General features: G+C 43.4%; 1 protein-coding gene and 1 long non-coding RNA gene across 4 annotated transcripts; both read right to left on the bottom strand.

The window, feature by feature from the left end:
• Positions 1–187: 187 nt before the first annotated feature.
• Positions 188–12,574, bottom strand: LOC109892693 (arrestin red cell). Of its 3 annotated transcripts, none has more exons than XR_004210282.1 (15): positions 12,326–12,555; positions 8,408–8,438; positions 8,241–8,301; positions 7,988–8,032; positions 7,703–7,899; positions 6,904–6,963; positions 6,642–6,709; positions 6,254–6,474; positions 6,056–6,128; positions 5,691–5,828; positions 5,280–5,363; positions 2,647–2,861; positions 2,264–2,340; positions 1,729–1,783; positions 188–1,604 (listed from the first exon to the last, which is right to left on the bottom strand). XR_004210282.1 is itself a non-coding variant. In XM_020485406.2 (15 exons), the coding sequence occupies exons 1-15, from the start codon at positions 12,346–12,348 to the stop codon at positions 1,514–1,516; spliced, it is 1,248 nt and encodes a 415-aa protein (XP_020340995.1). In that variant the 5' UTR covers positions 12,349–12,560; the 3' UTR covers positions 188–1,513. The 3 variants fall into 3 exon arrangements, 2 of the variants coding, with proteins under 2 accessions (XP_020340995.1, XP_020340996.1); XM_020485406.2 differs by lacking the exon at positions 2,647–2,861 and adding an exon at positions 4,833–4,856 and having other exon boundaries at positions 12,326–12,560; XM_020485407.2 differs by lacking the exon at positions 2,647–2,861 and having other exon boundaries at positions 12,326–12,574.
• A 2,861-nt stretch (positions 12,575–15,435) lies between these two features.
• On the bottom strand, positions 15,436–16,941 carry LOC116374381 (uncharacterized). Its single transcript, XR_004210281.1, has 3 exons — positions 16,850–16,941; positions 16,321–16,439; positions 15,436–15,912 (listed from the first exon to the last, which is right to left on the bottom strand). It is a non-coding gene; the product is annotated as an uncharacterized LOC116374381 (long non-coding RNA).
• Positions 16,942–21,268: the final 4,327 nt, after the last annotated feature.

Here is a 21,268-nt window from a genome sequence, read left to right as displayed (position 1 = left end):
AAACATTGACTGCCTACTGTGCAAATCAAATTGAACTCTAACATTGTTGATAAAGAAATTGCACTTTGAGCTTCTGACAAGGAAGTCATGACCATTTTTGGATACTGTATCTTGTCAATTGCTTGAATAACTTTTTCTGTCTGTGGATGTGAGACTTAGTAGAAAGTACAAACGATCTACGACAGAATTTAGGTTAATTCATTTTGCCTTTAATAAAAAAATTAAAATTCTGAAAAACAAATGGCAAACAATTTTTTCCTTAAATGATTGAGAATAATCATGGTAATGACACAGTAGTAATACTATTCATTGTTTCCTGTCATGATCCACCAAAATCATATCAGTATCCTTCCTGTAGACATGGCACTCAGCTCAGTGGCAACACATAGCAGAGCTGTGAACAGGTACCCCATAGAAGCAAAACAACAGTTCATAGCACTGCTGAAAAATATGCTGAATCTCAAACTGACCCATAGCTAGCCCTGTCACTAGGCACTTCTCGGATCGGCTAGGTATGGCTATTATGGTGATTGGTTAGTTTGAATTTTCCTACATTACATACACCTATCCAGTCCTTTCAGTGCCAATGGAGGAGATGATAGGGGTTGATTTGGAATTTAGCACAGGAGTGAAATCTGATCGAGAAATTATTCTAAAATACTCATGCTCTTAGACCATGTGCAAGTGTCTGAGCGAAATGGGGAAGTGAACGTCATGCTGCTGCATTGAGGCGGACTATAAGGAGTATCCCTAGGCCCTTCAAACTCAACTATGGCCCCCGAAGCCAGTGCCACTGCTTGTTTTCATTGTTCCCTTTTAATCAGGGACTGATTTAGATCTGGTACACCAGGCAGGTGCAATTAATTATCAGGTAGATCAGAAAACCAGCAGGCTACAGACCTCGTAGGGTAAGAGTTGAATACGCGTGCCCTAGGCTTTACAGTGAGGGTCCAGATTGTGCACATTTACTTAAGTGGTAGTGTATAGTCTGTCCTCATATTGCAGAAGAGGGTGAATCAAACTTCCTCTAAAACATGTTTTTTTACAGAATGGATGACATGGTAGAATTTCAGAGGAATGAAAAGATGGGGCAGATGAAAGGTATCAGTCTGTTTTCCCTTCTCTCCCCTCTTAAGCAGGTACTCAACTTTGTTTTATATCAATACTTGACCAAGGTGATCAATATTTGTACAAATACTTATTTAAATCATTATTGGTGGATAAATAATGATATAAAGCCTGCTTCCTTTTTAATGGCACTATTTCTTCCTCGGTGTGAACAGCCATGACATTTCAATCAGTCAGCATCGCCATGGCACAACATTAAGTCACCATTTACATGGTGCTGTGTTTGCCACCCCCCAAATGAACACTGAGTGACATCAGGATCTTTTCAGCAGACCACGAGGCCACCACATCTCTCCGTCCACATGCCTTCATTCCACTGTGTGTGTGTACATATATATATACACACACACACACACACACACACACACACACACACACGTGAGCTCTAGCAGTCGTCGTCCTTGTCGTCAGCCATTCCCTTGAGCCGCAGGCGAGCAAAGTCCTCGAACACAAAGTCGTCGTCTTGGGAGAAACTACTGCAGGACGAGAAGCAACAAGGAAACATGGAGTGTTTTAGATCTGACGGAATAGTCTTAGGGTCTCTGATCATAGTAAAGCAGCAGTGCTTACAATGGCCAGACAGACCAGAAGAATACTCACTTTGTTTCAAATTCTATCAGGTTGGTGTCGATGGGAGGGTCCGAATCCGGCACAGCTGTTAGAACACACAGATAATGAAATGTCAGCGTGACGTCACCATGGGAACAGCTTAGTGTCTCCATGGCAACTTACAGGCAGGAAATACCAGAGTGAGATGATGTGAGGGACTGTTGTCCAGGGCTGAACTAAACTACTGACAAATATTTCACAAGACTGTGTCCATTTTCAAACCCTTTTCAGACACTGCATAGGCCTAGTAGAAGTTTCCACTACACAATTCACTGCTTCCCAATCAGTCTAAAAAAGCAAGCTTTGAAAGTACTCATCTTCCGCTCTTAATTTGAACTGATTTAATGTTTGGCTATGTGAATGTAATATGGAAGAATATGGCGGAAGCTTGTCAGAGAGGATTTGTTCAACTCTCAATTCAGTGCAAATGAAGGGAAGGAGAAGAGAGGAACTGAGATGCATCCAAAGTACTAAGATAAAGCCTTGATAGTGGGCTTCTGGAGAGGTGGTAGAAGTCTGTAGGTACCTGACTGTGGGCGGGATATGGGCAGTTCTGTGGGTTTAGGGTGCATTAAGACGAAGGGCAGCTCCACCGACACATCTCTGGAAACGCACAGAATATAAACAAGATCCATTGATTACATAGGATCAATAATATGCATGTCAATCAATAACAATTTGATTGTTATTCTATGGAAACATCCATATGTACAGTACCAGTCAAAAGTTTGGACACCTACTCATTCAAGAGCTTTTCAATATTTTTACTGTTTTCTACATTGTAGAATAATAGTAAAGACATAACCAAAACAAGTTAAATCAAAATATATTTGATGAGATTCTTCAAAGTAGCCACCCTTTTCCTTGATGACAGCTTTGCACACTTGGCATTCTCTCAACCAGCTTCACCTGGAATGCTTTTCCAACAGTCTTGAAGGAGAACCCACATATACTGAGCAATTGTTGGCTGCTTTTCCTTCTTTCTCCGGTCCGACTCATCCCAAACCATCTCAATTGGGTTGAGTTCGGGTGATTGTGAAGACCAGGTCATCTGATGAAGCACTCCATCACTCTCCTTGGTCAAATAGACCTTCCACAGCCTGGAGGTGTGTTGGGTCATTGTCCTGTTGAAAAACAAATGATAGTCACACTAAGCGCAAACCAGATGGGATGGCGTATTGCTGCAGAATGCTGTGGTAGCCTTGCTGGTTAAGTGTGCCTTGAATTCTAAATAAATCACTGACAGTGTCACCAGCAAAGCACCCCCACACCTCCATGCTTCACAGTGGGAACCACACATGGAACCAAAAATCTCACATTTGGACTCATCAGACCAAAGAACAGATTTTCACCAGTCTAATGTCCATTGCTCATGTCTCTTCTTCTTATTGGTGTCCTTTAGTAGTGGTTTCTTTGCAGCAATTTGACAATGAAAGCCTGATTCAAGCAGTCTCCTCTGAATTGATGTTGAGATGTCTGTTACTTGAACTCTGAAGCATTTATTTGGGCTGCAATTTCTGAGGCTGGTAACTAATGAACTTATCCTTTCTTTCCTGTGGCGGTCCTCATGAGAGCCAGTATCATCATAGCGCTTGATGTTTTTTTTTTTGCACTTGAAGAAACGTTCAAAGTTCTTAATTTTCCGGAATGACTGACCATGTCTTAAAATAATGATGGACTGTTGTTTCTCTTTGCTTATTTGAGCTGTTCTTGCCATAAAATGGACTTGGTCTTTTACCAAATAGGGCCATCTTCTGTATACCACCCCTACCTAGTCACAACCCAACTGATTGGCTCAAATGCATTAAGAAGGAAAGAAATTCCACAAATTAACAAGGCACACCTGTTAATTGAAATGCATTTCAGGTGACCTCATGTACCTCATGAAGCTCATTGATAGAATGCGAAGAGTGTGCAAAGCTGTCATCAACGCAAAGTGTGGCTACTTTGAAGAACCTCAAATATATTTTGATTTGTTTAACACTTTTTTTAGTTACTACATGATTCCATATGTGTTATTTCATTGTTTTGATGTCTTCACTATTATTCTACAATGTAGAAAATTGTAAAAATAAAGAAAAACCCTGGAATGGGTAGGTGTCCAAACTTTTGACTGGTACTGTACATATGATGATATACTATTGCACCATGAATAATCCAATATCTGACAGGAAACAACCCATAGGAAATAGTGATCCCTGACATGTTTGATCAGTGAAGGGGGAAATAAAGCACATCAACCCTCCTTTGCTGTCAATTGTTTTTCTCACCCAATTGGAACTCTTCCGTGCTGGGTTGCACTTTATTTTACATAAGTTATTTTTTTAGTAATAACCAATGAATTGCCATAAATCAAAGCCTAAACACCTAGATGTGTAGTGTTATTATATTCAAGCCTCATTACCCTCAACACTGCATTGATAACTCAGCATGGAATTATGAGTGTGGCTTTGCGCAACAGCCTTATGAAACCTCACACCATCCTTAGGGTTAGGACAGAAAGGTAGAAGACTGGGACGGCTGCAGTTATAAAGGATCTTAGCAGCTGCAGGTGAGATTTGACACACACAATAGCTGGTATGTAAAATCATCACACTCAAACACACTTAAGAGGCACAGATGGCGATAGGGCATAAGATCACCACACACAGATGGCAGTGGGGAGTAAGATCACCAAACACACACACACACACAGATGACGCGTAAGATCACTACACACATATAGATGGCGGTGGGGCGTAAGATCACTACACACACATAGATGGCTATAGGGTGTAAGATCGCCACATACACGCAGGTGGCTATAGGGCGTAAGATCACCACACACACAGATGGCTATAGGGCGTAAGATCGCCACACACACAGATGGCTATAGGGTGTAAGATCACCACACACACAGATGGCTATAGGGTGTAAGATCACCACACACACAGATGGCTATAGGGTGTAAGATCACCACACACACAGATGGCTATAGGGTGTAAGATCACCACACACACAGGTGGCTATAGGGTGTAAGATCACCACACACACAGGTGGCTATAGAGTGTAAGATCACCACATACACGCAGGTGGCGGCTGGAATATCATATTACCTTTCTAACACGCCACTCAGCAGCCTGACACGACCCAACGCAGGAGCAGACGCACGGATGGAGAGAGAGATGCACAGACGGGCGGACAAACACAGGAGCGGAGAGACGAGCCACAGGAGGGGAGAGATGAAATGAGGCGAAAACTCAAAACCAAGGCAACCGCAACCGAGAGGGGAGACGACAAAGCATGGCGACTAGTGAGGGTCTGGCAGACGTGATTACAGAGTTTATACACGTGTTGGAGTGGCAGAGTATCAGGAGTGTTCGTGTGTATGAGACAGGAGGGAGTGTAAATGTGTTTTTGAGTATGTGCTTGTCTGTGTTTGTAGAATACAGCATGTCTTTGGTCAGTAAAAGTTTGTGAGTGTGGGTGTGTGAGGACCTGCACATAATCCCCCCCATACACCATGCATATTAATATTGACCACTGACTCCTGTAGAACTCACCCTCCACGAGATATTACCAGTTTGACTTTGACCCTGTAGGACACCAGGATTCCAAGAACCTCCTTGTTAGTCACATCCTTAACACTGAAACACACACGAGCGAAAGAAAGATGAAAAAGGTTCTCAGTAAGGAATGGGTTCTTGCATCTTCTAGGGTGCTGTGCTCAAACATAAATCACAATGCATTTACGAGCTCAACCTCTACCCTAGCATGTGTATGTAAACTTGTAGGGTGGCCAAGTTAGAGTGTGTGTGTGATGTGTGATATCTCGCAATAGTGAGGGCTAGTGAGTGTTCTTGTCATCTAACACGGTCCTGGATGCCAGACTACAGCGTTTGTGTGAGTGTGCGTCGGTCATCGTCAACACAGTGCTGGAGGGCAGGTGTGTGTGTACATGCGGGTCAACATACATGGTGCTGGAGGCCAGGTTGGTGTCCTCGTGTTTGAGCTTTCCGTCCAGGGCAAGGCCTCTCTTCTCCCGGTTTTTGTCTAGCGTGGGTGTGAGGGTGTACACCTTACAGAACGTAGAGCTAGACGACACCTGGTCACTGGGGAGAGGAACACACACACTTATCAGCACACCTGGGCCATAACTGGAATTTCAATAGATCTAGACAATAAGGTATGGGAAAACATAAGATCACAAGCTAGACATTATTAAGAGAGATGTCTTGGAAGCCTGAAAAAGGATCAATGGAATCATGTATAAAAGTAAAGGCAAAGGAGAAATAAAGTAACAAGAGATGTAGGCATAATAGTCAGGTAAAATACTTACTCTGCCTCCACCTGAGCCACTGGACACTTGTACTGAGCCGTACTGAACAGACAGATATCAGCATACTGTCGCACTAGAGAGCGAGGGATAGAAAGAGTTAACCACACACACACACACAATGGAGAAGAGTGAATAGAGCCTAGAGTCATAAAAAAACATGATTGATGAAACTTTGATTAAAGACGGGTAGACAGGTACCTGAGATTTTTAGTCTTTTGACAGTCTTGGTGGAGTTGTTGGTGACATGAACGTTCACGCTGATGGGTTCTCCATGGTAGTAGAGCTCTTTATCCAGAGAGGCCTCCAGGTGTAGTGAGCGGTCCGACATGAGGAAGCTCCGTGTGGTCTCCACCATGGGCTGAGGCCCAGGCTTCTCTGGGGCATACTGCACCTTACGGATCACCAGCCGCACAGAGTTCCTACACAACACACACACACACACACATTATTCTTTACAGATCACCACCTTTGCTGACTAACTAAAAACACACAGAGAATAGACATGCATATCACACACTTTCAAGGACCACAGACCCTAAACAGCTCCTGCAGAAGACACACACACAAAGTAAAATGGTTTTCGTACCGTTTGTGAATCTTCTCCTCTATCGATTTGGCACAGAACGCTCTGATCTCAAAGTCAACCCCACATGCCTAAAGAGGGAAAGGTGGAGGAAAGGAAAAGAGGAGAGACAGGGACATCAATTATAGAATAGGCATTATTAGTGTGATGTGGGTCTGAATTGTTGACTCTACAGGCATGAAAATTCCTACGTTTAGATAGGAGTCATATATTATATGATATATATATATAACGTTTGCATAAAGTGCTGCTGAAGCTTCTGTACCTTCCCTGTGTCCTCTGGTCCTGGCTGTAAGGTGACTGAGCACGGCAGGTTCTGGGGAATCTGAGACAGACACAGTTGCCATATTGTTGGTATTATTTTACAGGCTCAAAGTATATGTGTGTGTGTCAGTCAGACCTGGGTTCATACACACGTGTATTTGATCATTTAAATACTTTTTCTGTGTATTTGAGTATTTTCAAATAATGTGGTTAGAAACAACTACTTCTATTCGAAGTATTTTCAAATACTCTGCTATAAGCGGCCTACTATTTGAAAGTATTTTCAAATACCCATTTCAAATACTATTTTCAAATACCTAGAAAACACTTGTATTTTAAGTATTTTAAAATACTTTCCAAGTGTATTTCCAAATACATTCCAATATTCAACACTATTTAAATACCCTAAATCATGGATGAGCAACTGGCTGCACGCAGGTCGCAGACCAATTCAAAATAAAATACTTTAAAAATAAATAATAATAAAAACATTGATAGTTAGAATAATAGAATACACAATGTGCAATTTTCGAAATTTGGTTGTGCATCATCAGTCACTCATTTTTGGGGGATTTGTAAGTTAGTCTAGTGGCCAGCTATCTAAACTTGTAGTAAGCATGATCGAATTACTGACCAGCGTGAGGCCCATTGATCATCAGTTATCATTTAAAAACTGCAAACATTTGCCTCCACCCTATGGCAAAGTGTATGTGGCCCCCACCCCTATCAACATTGCCCATCCCTGCCCTAAATAGTATTTGAACCCAGGTCTGGTGCGTGTGGGTGTCTTCTTGACTCACAGTGAAGTAGAAGGGGTGTGCCTGCTGGCCCAGTTTCTTCAGTAATCTCTCCTGCAGGCGGCTGTTGGCTTTGCGTTCCTCTGCGATGGGGGGAAAGGCCTGGAAGGTGGAGATGTACAGATCTTTCCGGAAAGACAGGCCCAGCACGTCCAGGTCCTCACGGCCGTAGCGGAACGCACACGTCAGGGTCACAAACACTGGGGACGAGGGATTTGAAGAGGGTGATATCAAATGTCAAACCATTGAGGAGACAAAACAGTGTAGAGAACGAGGATGACGCCATACCTTTCCTGTCTTTCAGATACTCAGGGTCCACTAGGATCACACCATCTGTAAGAAAGGAAAATGTAAAGAGGTGCTGAGACAATATTAATTGTTTGAAACACTATTTACAAACAAGAATTTGGCCGTTTTAGGAGTGATCATCTGATTCCTCGCTCCCCCATTGCCGACCCCTCGTGACCCCGACTAGGGGGCGCGCCCCCAGTTTGGGAACCACTGCTCTAACCAGTAAATTCATTGATCATCCTACACCTACCGACTGGGTCCACCTGGTCAAGGTGATCCACAAAGTCTCTCTTTCCCAGGTATACTGTGACCTGCAGACAGGAGGGAAGTAGAGGTACTTAGACAAATACATCACAATAAATAACAAAGTCAAGCATCAAAGGATACAACTAAAAATGCAATACTCATGTCCTTTACCTTGCAGTTGGGGCTTGACTTCTTAAAGACTCTGGGAAAGGATAAGGAAGATAGAAAGCGAGAAAGAGATTATCAAGCAGGAAGATCTAGTTTATAACAGGGGGTATTCAACTCTTAACCTAAGAGGTCCGGAGCCTGCTGGGTCTGTTCTACCTGATAACTAATTGCACCCACCTGGTGTCCCAGCTCCCTGATTAGAGGGGAACAATGAAACAAAGCAGTGGAACTGGCTTTGAGGTCCAGAGTTGAGTTTGAGGCCACTATAAAGTACGGGGTGTGATTTTTACACCTCTGGGCCCAGTTTTTCCAAACTCTTTATCTGGATCAGAATGATCCGGACTCTAATCCTCTTTTTTGCTATTCAGGATCAGATCGATCTGGCTGTTGAGAAGGTTTTTCATTCTGATCCATATACCACAACATCAAGATAACAGAATCCGGATATGATTTTCAATGCTTTGAACAGTACTACACCTTGCCATCTACTGGACAGGTTGTGATACTACTTCACGCTGACATAAGGAAACAGAGATACATGAATAAAAGGTATGTTGATTAAAATAGAGCCTGCATAAAAGTAAAAGTAAATGCGTGTGACACTTCAATATAACAACTGACCACAAACCTACACTGCGGCCAAATTAACAAAATTAACCTTTGGCTTTCAGATGTTTGAAAGTTTTTACTTTTTACCCCTTATCTCCCCAATTGGTAGTTACAGTCTTGTCCCATCGCTGTAACTGCCTTATGGACTCAGGAGAGGCGAAGGGCGAGAGTCATGCGTCCTCCAAAACACGACCCTGCCAAGCTGACTCTTGACACATTGCTCGCTTAACCCAGAAGCCAGCCACACCAATGTGGTGGAGGAAACACCTTATAACTTGCAACCGAAGTCAGTGTGCATGCGCCCAGCCCGCCACAAGGAGTCACTAGAGCGCGATGGGACAAGGACATCCCAGCCAGCCAAACCCTCTCCTAACCCGGATGACGCTGGGTCTATTGTGCGCCGCCTCATGGGTCTCCCGGTAGCGGCCGGTTCCGACATACCTGGGTTCAATCCCAGGCTATGTAGTGACTGCGATGCAGTGCCTTAGACCACTGCGCCACTCAGGAGTCCCAGGCACCATGTTCTAACCATTGGGAATGTGGCGAGGTCTAACACAGTGTGTGTGTGTAAGAGGAAAGAGGATATTAACTGGCGAGCATTGAACAACTATTGTCTCTGTCATAAATGAAAATATCTAGATCGAACCTCCCAGTTACTGCCACTGTCTGATAAGGACAAGTCAACAACTCATTGACAATATGGGAATGAAGGGGGACCACTGACTAGTCTATTTCTGAGCAAGACTAGGGGAGGAAGGAGAATGCTCCACTCTTTCCCACCAGTGATGGAGAACATAAGCACACTAGCAGCATAGGGTACTAAGTTTGACTTGTATATTATTTAACCTTAGTGAGTGTGTAGTGGACACAGAGCATGGTGCATTCTCTATATAGACAGCAAGGTTGCCTCCCACAATGTGCTTGATGTTCTGGCTTATAAATCTGTACGATACAATGTCAGTTTGAAATAGTGGAACTATACTGAATAAAAATATAAACAACATGTAAAAATGTCAAAGATTTTACTGAGTTACAGTTCATGAGGAAATCAGTCAATTTAAATAAATTCATTAGGCCCTAAATCAATGGATTTTACATGACTGGGAATATAGATATGCATATGTTGTTCACAGACACCTAAAAAAAATGGCCTCAGTGGGCCTCAGGGGTATATCTGTGCATTCAAATTGCCAACGATAAAATACAATTGTGTTCGTTGTTGGTAGCTTATGCCTGACTGCCCATACCATAACCCCACCATGGGGCACTCTGTTCATAATTTTGACATCAGTGATTAATTTGAGCCATATCCTGCCGGAACAGGACCTCTCCATTTTGGACTGTTTCATTACAGAACATATGTACCGGATCCGGTACTTCTCGTGGAATTAAAAATAATTGTAACTTTTTGCAATGTAAACATTTAAATAAACGCAATCTAAGTTCAATCGAGTTGCCTCTTCATTAATTCCTCAACCCCGCCTCCCCTCATGCGTTTCGGTACCTCAGAGCTCCCCATGTCACCCCCATCGTGCGCTCACTTTTTGTTTCCGGCACCTCCCGATTTACAAATGAAGCACTGGTTGACATCAGCAAATCACTCGCCCACACGACGCCATACACGTGGTCTGCACTGCCAAATTCTCTAAAATGACACGGAGGCAGCTTAACATGCACATTAAATTATCTGGCAACAGCTCTGGTGGACATTCCTGTAGTTAGCATGCCAATTGCACACTCCCTCAAAACTTGAGACATCTGTGTGACAAAACTGCACATTTTAGAGTAGCCTTTTATTGTCCCCAGCACAAGGTACACCTGTTTAATGATCATGCTATTTAATCAGCTCCTTGATTTGCCACACCTGTCAAGTGGACGGATTATCTTAGCAAAGGAGAAATGGTCACTAACAGGGATGTTAACAAATTTAACAAATTTGGGCACAGCATTTGAAGAAATAAGTATTTCAATTTGGATCTCCTTGGCCTAGAGCTCTGCCGTCTCTTCATTTACGAGCCAGTGGTATATTTCATAACTCACCACCAGATATCAGCCAAACCCGACCCCTCAAACGCCACAGGCCCACTACCTTCTGCCAGTGCTGCTGACGCTTCAGAGACCACAACACAAAAATCATCTATTAACCTGGACTTACTCAACCACAGGACCTTGACCCTAAACACAACCTGACCATTTATTTCAAACTATAAAGGGACTCTGCCCACAGCAGAATAACCAAGGAATTTCAACATCAAATCAATTAATGTCAGTAGTGAATCATGCTGCACAACCACCAACTATATTCTACATTATTTAGTCACTTGCAGAAGACACTGATCCAAAATAACCTAGTGGGGAAGTACAGTTGCTCAGAGTCAGACTGTACATACTGAGGCAGATGCAAGCAGCTGATTACCAAGAGCAAAATACTTTGAAGTGATCAAATGTGTCAGGCAGGCAAGTGTATGAATAGTTGCATGGTAAATTGCCCTGGCCTGATATGGACAGTGCACAGCAGCGGCTTTACAACATCATGCTATATACAGTAACCATCACGTGTATGGCACATGATATCAATAGCTGGACAGACGTGTGTGCTTGTTTGTTTACATTTCCATGCAGGATATTTATAAAATAACAATGTGGGCGATTATGCGTAAAACCTACGTCAAATATACGTCACTGATGAGGGCCAAATAATCATCAACATTCAACACTTGTGTCAAGCAAGAGAAACGACGGCTAATTATACGCTCGTTTACTCAAAACAGCATAGCTATCAATCATATGGTCAGCTCATTTATTCATTTTGAGCTAGCTTGTTGTTGGTGTGAGAGAACTTAACCCACACACCACGCTGGCCATCAAGGCTGACCCCACCCTGCAGCTAGCTGTTCGAACATGTTTGTTAAAACTACAAAGATGATATCGCCATTAGTATGTACAAGGCATTCAAGAGGAAAGCGAAGTCTCCCGCGCGAACAATTCTAGCTAGTTACCGCTGCTAACTAGCTAGGGAACACACGGGTCTACCTGTTTCTGTTTTGTATACTGTAATAAAAACACGGTCAACGAAATGTTACGAGTATAGGAGTTTTGTCTTAATAATCTAGCTACTCTCCAATGTTTCATTAAACAGCTAGGTCCTCTTCTTGCCTTAGTAAATACCAATATGATGTTGATGCATGTGGAGAAGGCTGAGAGTCCAATGTCTCGCTAGTTAGCTCAAATGCTAGTGTAACTAGCTCGCTGTACCCTCGCTTCCACACAAGGCACCAGCAAATACGAGATTGCGGGGGAATGAATCCTTACCTGGTGCCGGCCTTATCCCCCATCTCCTCGACGGGCTTTCGGTAGATGGATGTATTTTTCCTATTTTTTTCACTTAATTTTATGGTGTCTTTTCTTCCACCCTTGCAAGCTTATTTGCTCTCTAGCGCTAGCAATTTCGCTTCCGCAAAAGCAGGAACTCATCCGATCCGTGCAGCAATAAAGATGCGCTTTTGGGGAAGAGTACTGTAGCATTGCGCAATACCTACGCACTATCAGAAGGCGCTACGCCCAAATGGTAGTGCTTTTGGGGATGCAACGTTCAGAGCATTGCAAACAGAATTGCAATGTGTAGAACAGAGCTCCTTTATTTTTTTTAATGTATTATTTTTTTTTACAATATAGTGAAACATTTTCTGTTCTACACTATTATATATGAACATTCTGGAAATACGTTAAATGTAGATGACAACTATTACATCCTACATTCTAAACTTGATGCCCTCAATCTCACACAAATTATCAATGAACCTACCAGGTACAACCCCAAAACCGTAAACACGGGCACCCTCATAGATATCATCCTAACCGAACTGCCCTCCAAATACACCTCTGCTGTCTTCAACCAGGATCTCAGCGATCATTGCCTCAATGCCTGCGTCCGTAATGGGTCTGCGGTCAAACGACCACCCCTCATCACTGTCAAATGCTCCCTAAAACACTTCAGCGGGCCTTTCTAATCGACCTGGCCAGGGTATCCTGGAAGGATATCGACCTCATTCCGTCAGTAGAGGATGCCTGGTTATTCTTTAAAAGTGCTTTCCTCACCATCTTAAATAAGCATTCCCTATTCAAAAAATTTAGAACCAGGAACAGATATAGCCCTTGGTTCACTCCAGACCTGACTGCCCTTGACCAGTACAAAAACATCCTGTGGCATACTGCATTAGCATTGAATATCCCCAGCAATATGCAACTTTCAGGGAAGTTAGGAACTAATATACACAGGCAGTTAAGAAAGCAAGGGCTAGATTTTTCAAACAGAAATTTGCATCCTGTAGCACACACTCCAAAAAGTTCTGGGACACTAAAGTCCATGGAGAATAAGAGCACCTCCTCCCAGCTGCCCACTGCACTGAGGCTAGGAAACACTGTCACCACCGATAAATCCACGATTACTGAGAATTTCAATAAGAATTTTTCTACGGCTGGCCATGCTTTCCACCTGCCTACCCGTATCCCGGTCAAGAGCCCTGCACCCCCCACAGCAACTTGCCCATGCCGCCCCCATTTTTCCTTCACCCAAATCCAGAATTGATGTTCTGAAAGAGCTGCAAAATCTGGACCCCTACAAATCAGCCGGGATAGACAATCTGGACCCTCTCTTTCTAAAATTATCCGCCCAAATTGTTGCAACCCCTATTACTAGCCTATTCAACCTCTCTTTCGTATCGTCTGAGATCCCCAAAGATTGGAAAGCTGCCGCGGTCATCCCCCTCTTCAAAGGGGAGACACTCTAGACCCAAACTGCTACAGACCTATATCTATCCTACCCTACCTTTCTAAGGTCTTCGAAAGCCAAGTAAACAAACAGATCACAGACCATTTCGAATCCCACTGTACCTTCTCTGCTATGCAATCTGGTTTCCGAGCTGGTCATGGGTGCACTTCAGCCACGCTCACGGTCCTAAATGATATCATAACCGCCATCAATAATAGACAATACTGTGCAGCTGTATTCTTCGACCTGGCCAAGGCTTCCCACTCTGTCAATCACCACATTCTTATCGGCAGGCTCAACAACCTTGGTTTCTCAAGTGACTGTATCGCCTGGTTCACCAATTACTTCTCAGACAGAGTTCAGTGTGTCAAATCGGAGGGCCTGTTGTCCGGACCTCTGGCAGTCTCTATGGGGGGTGCCACAGGGTTCAATCTTCGGGCCGACTTTTTTCTCTGTATACAACAGCGATGTCGTTCTTGCTGCTGGTGATTCCCTGATCCACCTCTACGCAGACAACACCATTCGGTATACTTCTGGCCCTTCTTTGGACACTGTGTTAACTAACCTCCAGACGAGCTTCAATGGCATACAACTCTCCTTCCGTGGCCTCCAACTGCTCTTAAATGCAAGTAAAATTAAATGCATGCTCTTCAACCGATCGCTGCCCACACCTGCCTGCCCGTCACTACTCTGGACGGTTCTGACTTAGAATATGTGGACAACTACAAATGCCTAGGTGTCTGGTTAGACTGTAAACTCTCCTTCCAGACTCACATTAAGCATCTCCAATTCAAAATTAAATCTAGAATCGGCTATTTCACAACAAAGCATCCTTCACTCATGCTGCCAAACATACCCCTGTAAAACTGACTATCCTACCGATCCTTGACTTTGGGGATGTCATTTACAAAATAGCCTCCAACACTCTACTCAGAAAATTGCATGCAGTCTATCACAGTGCCATCCGTTTTGTCACCATAGCCCCATACTACCCACCACTGCCACCTGTATGCTCTCGTTGGCTGGCCCTCACTTCATATCCATTGCCAAACCCACTGGCTGCAGGTCATCTATAAGTCTTTGCTAGGTAAAGCCCACCAAGCTCACTGGTCACCATAGCAGCACCCACTCATAGTATGCGCTCCAGCAGGTATATTTCACTGGTCACCCTCAAAGCCAATTCCTCCTTTGGCCGTGTTTCCTTCCAGTTCTCTGCTGCCAATGACTGGAACGAACTGCAAAAATCACTGAAGCTGGAGACTCATATCTCACTCACTAACTTTAAGCACCATCTGTCAGAGCAGCTCACAGATCACTGCACCTGTACATAGCCCATCTGTAAATAGCCCATCCAACTACCCCATCCCCATACTGTTATTTATTTAATTTATTTTGCTCCTTTGCACCCCAGCATCTCTACTTGCACACTCATCTTCTGCACGTCTATCACTCCAGTGTTTAATTGCTATATTGTCATTATTTTGCCACTATGGCCTATTTATTGCCTTACCTCCGTTATCCTACCTCATTTGCACACACTGTATATAGACTTTTTCTATTGTATTATTGACTGTATGTTTGTTTATTCCATGTGTAACTCTGTGTTGTTGTTTGTGTTCCACTGCTATGCTTTATCCTGGCCAGGTCGCAGTAGTAAATGAGAACTTGTTCTCAACTGGCCTACCTGGTTAAATAAAGGTTAAATAAAATACATTTGAAAAACAGGAAGGGTGCTGAAAGTTTCTATGCACATTCATAGATTTTCCTGAATAGTTTCCCATATGACATAATATAATGTAGGTGTAGCTTTTTTGGTTTAGTAGATGCATTTCTATTGGGTCACTCCAATACACAGAATTAACATGTCAAACAAAAGTCCCTTGACTTTATCAGGCAGTCAAGATCAGGGTTCACATCCATATTGAGAGTAGACCAGATTCTGAGTGATAGATGGTTTGTCTGTGTGCACTGCATGTCCGCATCAGATACGGATGGTACACGAGTCTGACGGGAACAGGCAGAGGAATCTAATTTGCAGTCCTGGGCAGGTGTACTTCGATAGCTCAAAGCTCAGACTGACCGGTCCTACTTCCTGTAATGAGGCAGAGCTAAGGCCAGGGACCTCCAGCTGAATGTACAGGGAGAGAGGAAGTGGACAGCATGTTGGTGAATGCTATGCATAGTTGTCTATCTATTACATGTCTATTAGGGTCAAATAGTGTACCTTGAACTACAGGATTATTTTGTACTTGCTAAGTTTTCACTGAAGTATGTTTATTCATATAATGCTGTCTGCAGATGCCTCATTGCTCTATATGACCTGCAAATGGCTCATGGATTTTGAGAACCTGGTCTATAGCTAACAATCTGATCTACAATCTATCTGATCTATAGCAAACAAGTGTGCAGAGATGTGATTCTTCCTCAATGATAAGACATTCCTGATTTCCTGACATCAGCATCACCGAAACTGACCTATTTTACACTCACATTACCAGACCTGCTATCTGCTATTATGCTGATAATGTTTAGTCACCTTGAACAGGGCGGAGAGCTGGGCGCCCCCCACGGAAGCGAGGGATCTCCCAGTGGACAGCCTTGTTTTTTGGCTTCAGTTCAGCACTCTGGTCCGGACTGCTCAACTCCTGAGAGAAACTGGAAAACAACAAGGGTGAGAAGAGATGGAGAGAGCGAGGAGGGGGAGGTTGTTATGTACTGAGAGGGTACACATGGTGAGAGACCGAGAGAAGGATGGAAGGAACATGAGATAGAGAAATTAGTTTCTCCGCACCTAAGCGAGCCCTTGGGGACCGGTATTGTAATGGAAACATTAATAGCAGCGCTGTAAGAGAGAATAGATTGCTTAATTGACAGATAGCGACCTAGGTTGCAGCCCAATCAGAAAAGGCAAGGACAATCACACTGACAGACTACATTGAACTATTATAAAGTACTCATAAAGCATTATCAAGTGTTCAATGACTACCACATATGCTACATGCAAACTCTACATTCTCAACATAATGTATATGCATATCAGCATTCCCTGTTATTACAGAACTGACCTCTTTGGGGGCAGGTCACACCGCAGCTTCAAGTACAAGTTCATCATTAACCTACGAAAAGAGCAATTGTGTGTTGAGGGTGGTGGTTAGGATGTTTAAAAACTTGATTTCCTAACACTCAAGTTAGTAAAATGGGGAAGTTAAAATGACAGTTTTCATCATGAGTAAGAAGAAGTGAAATTTGTGTGTTCTATATATTTTGAGATGGTTCTAATAAAGGGTTCTCTACCCAAAAGGAATGAACCACTGTCCCTCTCTATAGTAGGGAAAAGTGAGCAGGTCATCACACAACTGTTATTGCATCACTGTTTGCTTGAGAGCGAAAAAGTGTGTGTGAAAAACGTTGAGGGAGAATACATTTGTATATGTAACAGAGAGATACAAGTCTTGGTGTACAGTCGTGACCAAAAGTTTTGAGAATGACACAAATATAAATTTTCACAAAGTCTGCTGCCTCAGTTTGTATGATGGTAATTTGCATATACTCCAGAATGTTATGAAGAGTGATCAGATGAAGTCCCCCTTTGCCATGCTAATGAACTGAATCCCCCAAAAACATTTCCACTGCATTTCAGCCCTGCCACAAAAGGACCAGCCGACATCGTGTCAGTGGTTCTCTCGTTAACACAGGTGTGAGTGATGACGAGGACAAGGCTGGAGATCACTCTGTCATGCTGATTGAGTTTGAATAACAGACTGGAACCTTCAAAATGAGGGTGGTGCTTGGAATCATTGTTCTTCCTCTGTCAAACATGATTACCTGCAAGGAAACATGTGCCGTCATCATTGCTTTGCACAAAAGGGGCTTCACAGGAAAGGATATTGCTGCCAGTAAGATTGCACCTAAATCAACCATTTATCGGATCATCAAGAACTTCAAGGAGAGCAGTTCAATTTTTGTGAAGAAGGCTTCAGGGCACCCAAGAAAGTCCAGCAAGCGCCAGGACCGTCTCCTAAAGTTGATTCAGCTGCGGGATCGGGGCACCACCGGTACAGAGCTTGCTCAGGAATGGCAGCAGGCAGGTGTGAGTGCATCTGCACGCACAGTGAGGTGAACACTTTTGGAGGATGGCCTGGTGCCAAGAAGGGCAGCAAAGAAGCCACTTCTCCCCAGGAAAAACATCAGGGACATTCTGATATTCTGTAAAAGGTACAGGGATTGGACTGCTGAGGACTGGGGTTAAATCATTTTCTCTGATGAATCCCCTTTCCGATTGTTTGGGGCATCCGGAAAAAAGCTTGTCCGGAGAAGACAAGGTGAGCGCTACCATCAGTCCTGTGTCATACCAACAGTAGGGCATCCTGAGACCATTCATGTGTGGGGTTGCTTCTCAGCCAAGGGAGTGGGCTCACTCACAATTTTGCCTAAGAACACAGCCATGAATAAAGAATGGTACCAACACATCCTCCGAGAGCAACTTCTCCCAACCATCCAGGAACAGTTTGGTGACAAACAATGCCTTTTCCAGCATGATGGAGCACCTTGCCATAAGGCAAAAGTGATAACTAAGTGGCTCAGGGAACCTGTGGTCAATCATCAAGAGGCGGGGTGGACAAACAAACTCCCACAAATTCTGACAAACTCCAAGCATTGATTATGCAAGAATGGGCTGCCATCAGTCAGGATGTGGCCCAGAATTTAATTGACAGCATGCCAGGGCAGATTGCAGAGGTCTTGAAAAAGAAGGGTCAACACTGCAAATATTGACTCTTTGCATTAACTTCATGTAATTGTCAATAAAAGCCTTCGACACTTATGAAATGCTTGTAATATACTTCAGTATGCCATGGTAACATCGGACAAAAATATCTAAAGAAGCAGCAAACTTTGTGGAAATTAATATTTGTGTCTTTCTCAAAACCTTTGGCCACGACTGTAGTGTGTGTGTGTGTGTGTGTGTGTGTGTGTGTGTGTGTGTGTGTGTGTGTGTGTGTGTGTGTGTGTGTGTGTGTGTGTGTGTGTGTGAGTGAGTGAGTGAGGGAGTGAATTCCATGAGCACCTCTCCTTGGCTTGGACACACTTTCTGGATTCTGTAGGTAGGAGCTGTTTGAAGTTTGGAGTTTTGGCCTGTCTGGTGACATTCCCAAGCGGTAAATTACCAATAAGACCAATAAGAAAGAGTTCCAAATCTCTCTGCCAATAACAGCTAGTTTTCCATTTCACCCCTACCCACCACTGATAGACAGTCCTAGCAAAATTGCTTGAGAAATTGCTCTTTAAGTTTATTTTTGAAAACAATCACAGTAAGGTACTTAATTGTTACCCAAAAATGATTAAATATTGAGATAAAAACAGCTGCATTGGACCTTCAAAAAAATTACCTCATATTCATCCATTGTAGGATTTTACCGGAAGTGTATGTCACGCCCTGACCTTAGAGATCCTTTTTATGTCTCTATTTTGTTTTGGTCAGGGCGTGAGTTGGGGTGGGCATTCTATGTTTTGTGTTCTATGTTTTCTATTTCTGTGTGTTTGGCCGGGTGTGGTTCTCAATCAGAGGCAGCTGTCTATCGTTGTCTCTGATTGAGAACCATACTTAGGTAGCCTTTTCCCACCTGTGTTTTGTGGGTAGTTGTTTTCTGTTTTTGTGTCTGCACCAGACAGAACTGTTTCGTTGTTGGTTTTGTTATTCAGTGTTCGGTTCTTTTTAATAAATCATGAACACTTGCTGCGCTTTGTTCCACTTCTTCATGCACCGATGACCGTTACAGTGTAGTTATAAGGTCACCTATATGGCCAGCACAGTGACTGATCTAGCCAGTGAAGGATGTAGCATTTGCAAGGGGAGGGTACTGATAAGTTTGGATTTCTGAACTTTAAATGTTATTAATCATTAGTTGTAATAGAGACCGGAGGGGTGCCATAGCCGAGGGGCTACACCAGAGGTTCATGGTTATCTGTAGGAAGAAGGTATATGGTGGGTGCAATTAAGCTTGAAATGGACTGAGTGTAGAGAAAGTGATCACATGTGGCAGACATTGATAAGGGGAGAGAGCCATGGATTAGTGATGAAGGTGGTCGAGGTCAGGTCACTTCCTGCCTAGCATTAAAGATACCATGTTTAGCGGGAAGGAGGAGACTCCACCCAAAGTGGGGTACATATACCATCACTATTGTAAACATGTTTTTGTCTAATATTGCTGCACTGACCATCTCGGAAGAATAAACTTGGTTTGAGCTTTCATCGTGTCCGGTGAGTTTTTACTCTGAGAATTAGAACCTAACAGTACCAACCTCTCAGCTGGAATTTTCCTATGCTGAACTCTTCATTCAGTCCAATCTGCATCTCTATGGACAGGGTGAGGAGCAGTGGACAGAAGGAAAGGGGGAGAGAGTGAGGAGAAAGGAGAGTTTGAGAATGTAAAAATGATTAGGCATGGAAGAATCAGAACCTATTTAAGGTTGTACTTGCCTCTGGCAGCACATCATTCAAAATGAAGACTTTAAACAAGAAAGCTCATCTGAGCAGCTTGACATGTAACACTTCACTCTAATCTCTCCCTCATTGTCTGCTTTCGTCAGGAATCCCTGGAGAACAGTGAGGGAATTTCATCAGTTTATGATCATTCATAAATATATCATCCTTAGAGTGTATCCTTATAGAAATATAAAAACCTAAATTATATTTCTGACCTGGTACAGTTTAAAACGTAAGTATCCCATTTAAATGCCTGGGGACAGAGAGAGAGAAATGGAAAGGACAGAAAGGAAGTATAGGTTAAGGAGGAGATAATTATCACATGCATGGCTCCACCATGTTATCGGTAACTGAACTAAATTACTATTGCCCTGTAGCACTCACTTCTGTCATCATTAAGTGCTTAGAGAGGCTAGTCAAGGATCATATCACCTCTACCTTTCCCAGCATCCTAGACCCACTGCAATAGATCCACGAATGATCGCCATTGCATTGCACACTGCCTTATCTCATCTGGACAAGAGGAATACCTATGTAAGAATGCTGTTCATTGACTACAGCTCAGTCTTCAACACCATAGTAACCTCCAAGCTCATCATTAAGCTTAGGGTCCTGGGTCCGAAACCCTGCCTTGTGCAACTGGATCCTGGACTTCTTCCCCCCCCCCCCCCCCCCCCCCAGAATGGAGTGAATGAAATCAAACATGTTTGATACCATTCCATTTACTCCATTTCAGCCACTACTAAGAGCCGTCCTCCGCTCAGCAGCCTCCACTGCTGTTCACCCATGACTGCGTGGCCACGCACATCTCCAACGCAATCATCAGGCTTGCTGACGACACAACAGTGGTAGGCCTGATAACCAACAATGATGAGACAGCCTATAGAGAGGAGGTGAGGGCCCTGGCAGAGTTTTTCCAGGAAAATAACCTCTCCCTCAACGTCAACAAATCGAAGGAGATGATCGTGGACTTCAAGAGACAGCAGAGGAAGCACGCCCC

The sequence above is a fragment of the Oncorhynchus kisutch genome, linkage group LG6 (genome assembly GCF_002021735.2).
Source record: "Oncorhynchus kisutch isolate 150728-3 linkage group LG6, Okis_V2, whole genome shotgun sequence".
Lineage (NCBI taxonomy): Eukaryota > Metazoa > Chordata > Actinopteri > Salmoniformes > Salmonidae > Oncorhynchus > Oncorhynchus kisutch.
Note: the sequence above shows the minus strand (reverse complement) of the source record. Positions and strands in the feature narration are given on the sequence as shown.

Excerpts from the sequence above, each read along its gene's own strand:
- LOC109892693 (XM_020485406.2), bottom strand. The coding sequence starts at position 12,348 with ATGGGGGATAAGGCCGGCACCAG. Across the intron at positions 8,439-12,325 it reads GGGGATAAGGCCGGCACCAG|AGTCTTTAAGAAGTCAAGCC; the intron begins GTAAGGATTCAT and ends ATCCTTTCCCAG. Across the intron at positions 2,341-4,832 it reads CTGAGTGGCGTGTTAGAAAG|AGATGTGTCGGTGGAGCTGC; the intron begins GTAATATGATAT and ends GTGCGTTTCCAG.